The 5,372-nt window shown below is 57.4% G+C and overlaps 1 protein-coding gene across 1 annotated transcript; it reads left to right on the forward strand.

Moving 5' to 3' along the window:
• The first annotated feature begins 809 nt into the window (after positions 1-809).
• Positions 810-3,386, forward strand: MESP2 (mesoderm posterior bHLH transcription factor 2). The gene is made up of 2 exons (XM_055555922.1): positions 810-1,643; positions 2,776-3,386. The coding sequence occupies exons 1-2, from the start codon at positions 810-812 to the stop codon at positions 3,043-3,045; spliced, it is 1,104 nt and encodes a 367-aa protein (XP_055411897.1). The 3' UTR covers positions 3,046-3,386.
• Positions 3,387-5,372: the final 1,986 nt, after the last annotated feature.

Raw genomic sequence — 5,372 nt, forward strand, 5'->3', positions numbered from 1 at the left:
AGCCTCAGAGGAGTTAAATGAACTCCCCAAGGTCACACAGCAAATAAGGAGGATCTAATTCAGGCCTGCCTGGGAGCCCACCCTCCCTCATTTTCATCACCCACTACACTCCATGTCTCTTCTCCGGGCTGCTGGCTCTGGCCTATTTTTCAGGGAAAGAAACTGCGGACAGTGAGATGACCTCGCTATCACTCGGCGAAGTAGCAAGTGCGGGTTATGGGAACCCAGGAAGGGTCCACCTGTACCTCCGCTCCTCTCCTTAACCCCCTCTCCCGCCATCACTGTGAGCAAGTCCCGCAGCGTTTGTCTTGACGCCTTACCCCGCACAATTTTAGGCACTTGGGTAGGAGTTACTGGGCACAGCCTCCCGGAGGGTGGTGATGAGGGAGGCGGCCACTCTTTGCAGGGGTCCATGAGTCATTTGAGGGACTGCTTGGCCGCCCCCAGACGGTGCCACTGCCCACCACTGTCAGGGTCCGGGCACGCACCGGAGCAGTGGAAGAGGCGGGGTGGGTGGGAACACGGTGAGAAGCTTCGCGGCTCCATCCAGATGCGAATTGTTCCTCCCACACTTCCCCCGGCAGCAGGGACCTCCATTAGAGCCCCCCAGAGGAGTCAGAATCCACACCTCCGCAAATGGGCCCGCTTTCCCAGGGCCCCCCTGCCCAGACCTTCCCTGGGCTCTGTGGGTTTTGACACCTCTCCGCAACCTGGCGGGGGTCCACCTCGCACCTTCGGTCTGAATAAAAGCTCAGTCCTGGAGGTGGCCGGCCCGGCCTGCCTCGAGGAGCCCGCAGCCAGCCCCGGCCATGGCCCAGTCCCCTCCTCTGCGGAGCCTCCTCGGCCACGACCACTGGATCTTCCCTCAGGGCTGGGGCTGGGTTGGCCACTCGGATTCCACGTCCCCGGCCTCCTCTTCCTCGGACTCGTCGGGCTCATGCCCCTGCGACCGCTCCAGCAGGCCCTCGCAGCCCGTGCCCGCAGCCCGCGGCGCCGCAGAAGCCGCCTCGACGGCGCCCAGCCGAGTGCGCACCCGGCCGGCAGGCGGGCAGCGGCAGAGCGCCAGCGAGCGCGAGAAGCTGCGCATGCGCACGCTTGCCCGCGCCCTCCAAGAGCTGCGCCGCTTTCTGCCTCCTTCCGTGGCGCCCGCCGGCCAGAGCCTGACCAAGATCGAGACGCTGCGCTTGGCTATCCGCTATATCGGACACCTGTCGGCCGTGCTGGGCCTCAGCGAGGACAGCCTGCAGCGCCGGCGCCTGCAGCGCAGTGACGCGGCGCCCCCTCGGGGCTGCGCGCTGTGCCCCGACGGCGGCCCCGCGGAGGCGCCGAGGCAAGGATGCTGCTGCTCCGGCTCAGCCGCCGGTGCCGCGGTGTCCTGCAGGTCCCCGCCCGTCTGCCCCGAGGCCCTAGCGGCGCCCGAGCGCCTGGGGAGCAGGGTCCCCGACATGGGACCCTGGCTGACACCCCCTTACTGCCCCGGGATGCAGTCTCCCCCGCAGCTCTCTCAAGGAAGAGCCCCTGATGCGGCCCTTTGGACGTCGCCTCAAGCCTGTTGTGGAACGCAGACACCCCCAGAGCCCCGGAACCAGCCCACGCCCTGGACATCGCCCCCCGCGTCTCTGGAGCTGGCTGCAGTGTACCAGGTGCGCGCTCAGGCTCTCGCCACTTCCCTCGGAGTGGTCCCCAGACTTCGACTGGAAACGGAAGGGGTGAGTAAACTCTGGTCTCCCGAGAATCTCATGCCTTTTAGGTCCCGGATTACCTAATCCTGATTAGGGATGGAGAGAAGCTGAAGCAGAGGGATGAAGAGGACCCTAACCTCCTTGGGGAGACGGGTGGGGCCCTGGGAAGTTAAGTCCACCCCCACCTCTACCTAAACGCCTTCACAGCCATGTGGACGAGGGGGGGAATCTTAAGACTTGCTTTCAGACTACAGAGTGGAAGGTAGCAGGGGCCTTCAGGAAATTCCCTCCTGGTGCTCCATATTGCCAGGAGGTTGGGGGGCGGTGAGAATGGAGGGGAGGCCTGGCTGCCCCAGGGGGAGGGGCTTCCTAAGTAGATGGGCTTGGAACTGATGACCTTCATGTTTTCCTCAAGCTTCCATAAAAGAACATATTGATAAAGGAGATTTACTGAATGCTTACTGTGTGCCCAACCCCATTCTTAGTACTTCATGTGTATTAACTCATCAGCCCACCAGCAACCCTATGAAGTGGGTTTTGTTGTCATCATCACCGTTTTTTAGAGGAAAAAACAGACTAAAAGAGGTTATGCATGAGTTCTCACAGCTAGTGAGAAGCTGAGCTGGGATTTGAACCCTGACAGTGTATCTCCTGGAGAATGCAATGGCACCCCACTCCAGTACTCTTGCCTGGAAAATCCCATGGACGGAGGAGCCTGGCGGGCTGCAGTCCATGGAGTCGCTAAGAGTTGGACACGACTGAGCGACTTCACTTTCACTTTTCACTTTCATGCATTGGAGAAGGAAATGGCAACCCACTCCAGTGTTCTTGCCTGGAGAATCCCAGGGACGGGGGAGCCTGGTGGGCTGCCATCTGTGGGGTCGCACAGAGTCGGACCCGACTGAAGTGACTTAGCAGCAGCAGCAGCAGCAGCAGTGTATCTCCAGAGCCTGTACCCTTAACCACTGCTTCAGTGCATCTATGGCCCCGGGGCCGTTCAGCAGCTGCCAGCCACACTATGGGCAACCTTCAGGTTCGGGATTTCAGGGCCTGAGGCAGTGGCCCACTAACCTGCTGCTCTTCTCTCCCTCAGGGTATCTCTGTGTCTCCGGAGTCCTGTCTGTTGCCAGAAACCCCTCCTCTCTTACCCCGCCCAGCCTGCCAGCGACTCCAGCCTCAGACCCAGTGGGGATGCTGGAGCCACACTGCAGAGGTGCTGCCCAACTCGGAGGACCAGGGACCAGGCCCTGCCCTCCAGCTCAGTGATGAAAGCCCTCCCCAGAACTCAGGCCTTCCGCTCAGCGGCTGCCCTGAATTTTGGCAAGAAGATTTGGCGGAGACACACCTGGGCATGTTCTACTAATGGCCTTGGCTGCCAGTAGTAAAGGCCACCCCCCTTTTCAGCCAGGAATCAGGTCTGTAGTGTAGGCTGCCCGCCTCATCGGCTACTTCAGTAGTATTCAGGCTTTCTTTTATCAAGGATCCCTTTTCCAAGTGATGTCTTTCATAGAAGCAGTGTTTAAAGCAGATAGGGGGTCACCTCCCTGGCTGAAGTTGGGGCTGGGGCAGTCCCTCCACTCCTCGACATCCCCTAGAATGTCCAGTGCTCTGCAGGGCACAGCCTGAGTGGCAGTAAGATGGTGGTTACTTGACCACAGTGGCTGGCCAGGCTGGGACTGGTAGGGGAGTGGACTGGGGGTGGGGGGTGGGTGGGGTGGGAGTGAGAAGAAATCTATATGCTTAGATTTTGTACTTCGTTAAAAAAAAAAAAAAAAAAATTGGTTTGGTCTGTTTTTCCTCTGTCCACTGGGTTTTTATTGCTTCTGGAAAAGGAGAAATGTTCCCGTAGGGCAAGGAACAAGTAAGTCATGCTGCTTTTCCCCACTGGGAATCCAGGCCTACTGAGGTTGATGTAGGCCCTCAGTTGCCAATTTAACAGTAATTATCGTGCAGGGGCTCCACCTGGCCCGCAGGGCAAGCTGGGTTAACGCTTGGGCCTGTCCCCTTGCCTCAACCCCACTACTGCGGCCCTTTCCCATTCTCCTGGGTGCATTCCTGCTGACCCACAGGGCTCTTTCACAGTTAGTGACATTGTTTCCCGAAAGGTGCTTGTGCGTGGCTCCATGTGCTGTTGTTCAATTGCTCAATTGTGTCCAGCTCTTTGCAGCTCCATGGGCTACAGCATGCCAGGTTCCCTGTCCTTCACCATCTCCCGGAATTTGCTCAGATTCATGTCCACTGAATGTTGCCATCCAACCATCCCATCCTCTGCCACCCCCTTCTCCTTTTGCCTTAAATCTTGCTCAGCATCGTGTATTACTTCACTGAGGCTGCCATGAGACAACCTTGTCAGAGCCTCCGTTGGTCTTTATGGCAGCCTCATGGTAATGGAGCCAGGCTGGGGGCCATTCTAATGGTGCAGTGCGAGAGAGGGGGCAGGAGGAAGACCAGAGCATGAGTTCCCACACGCAGGGCCTCCCATCTGACCCGCTGTCTGCTGATACGCCCTTTGACCCCAGGCAAGCCACTCCTCTGTGCCTCAGCTTCCCCATCTCTTAAAAGAGGAACTGGTTTAGGTGACCAGTCCCCCAACCTTTCAGAAGTGGGTTCTGTTTCTTACCCCAGGGCCCTCTGTAGGAGCTGCCAGGCCCCTCAGAGGAGGAGGAAACCTCAGCCAAGGTTGCATACAGCAAGGAGATGGACACAGGATGCCACTGCCCTGGGTGCACATTCATTCAACTCTTAACTGTGTAACCGTGGGCAAGCTTCAAAACCTCCCTGAGCCTCTGCCTCCTCAGCTGTGGAGACAATTATAAACCCTACCCCTCAGGGTTCTTAGGCTTGGCGCATGGTAATTGCTCAATGCTTCCCAGGTGGCTCAGTGGGAAAGAATCTGCTTATCAATGCAGAAGCTGTGGTCCCTGGGTTGGGAATATCCCTTAGAAAAGTAAATGGCAACCCACTCTAGTATTCTTACCTAGAGAATCCCATGGACAGAGGAGCCTGGTGAGCTACAGTCCATGGGGTCGCAAAGAGGTGGACACAACTTAGCAAATGAACAACAACAACAAAAGCTCAATACGGAATACCTGAATAGGGTTACGTGACCCCAGAGATGCTCCAGTCCAGTGGTCCCCTCACCTGATAACAGGTTGAGTCATCTGGTTCCAGGATCCCACCCTGAGAGTGTGATTCAGTGCATCAAGCTGGAACCTGGGGCTGAGGCCCATGCAGGTCCAGGAGCAATGGATATTTTTTGCTCTTTCATTTTTATGAAAACAGGTCGAGAGGAGAACTCTATCCACGCAGGTCCAGGAGCAATGGATATTTTTTGCTCTTTCATTTTTATGAAAACAGGTCCAGAAAGAGGAGAACTCTATCCAGCCCTTCAGCTGGGTTGGAACTTCAAGCCCCTGACTCCCTGTCCAGTGCTCTTTCCTTCTTGAGAAGACCCAAGGTCTTGGCTCCACAGTCTCACAGCACCTGCACAGAAGGTGGAGCTGAATAACCGCCTGTCTCCTTCCTTTGGCTCCCACCTATCTGGGCATAGTCTTTATAGGGACAGAGAGAAGTACTTCCTGGCCCAGTCACTAATGACATTGTCAGGGGCTGGAGTGGAGCTCCCACCAGCAGCAGCCAGAGCTGAGCGTCTTCTAGAAGTTGGTAACCCTGTTCTCCCAACTCCCCTCA

The sequence above is a fragment of the Bubalus kerabau genome, chromosome 19, assembly GCF_029407905.1.
Source record: "Bubalus kerabau isolate K-KA32 ecotype Philippines breed swamp buffalo chromosome 19, PCC_UOA_SB_1v2, whole genome shotgun sequence".
Lineage (NCBI taxonomy): Eukaryota > Metazoa > Chordata > Mammalia > Artiodactyla > Bovidae > Bubalus > Bubalus kerabau.

Excerpts from the sequence above, each read along its gene's own strand:
- MESP2 (XM_055555922.1), top strand. The coding sequence starts at position 810 with ATGGCCCAGTCCCCTCCTCTGCGGAGCCTCCTCGGCCACGACCACTGG. Across the intron at positions 1,644-2,775 it reads AGCTGGCTGCAGTGTACCAG|GGTATCTCTGTGTCTCCGGA; the intron begins GTGCGCGCTCAG and ends TCTCTCCCTCAG.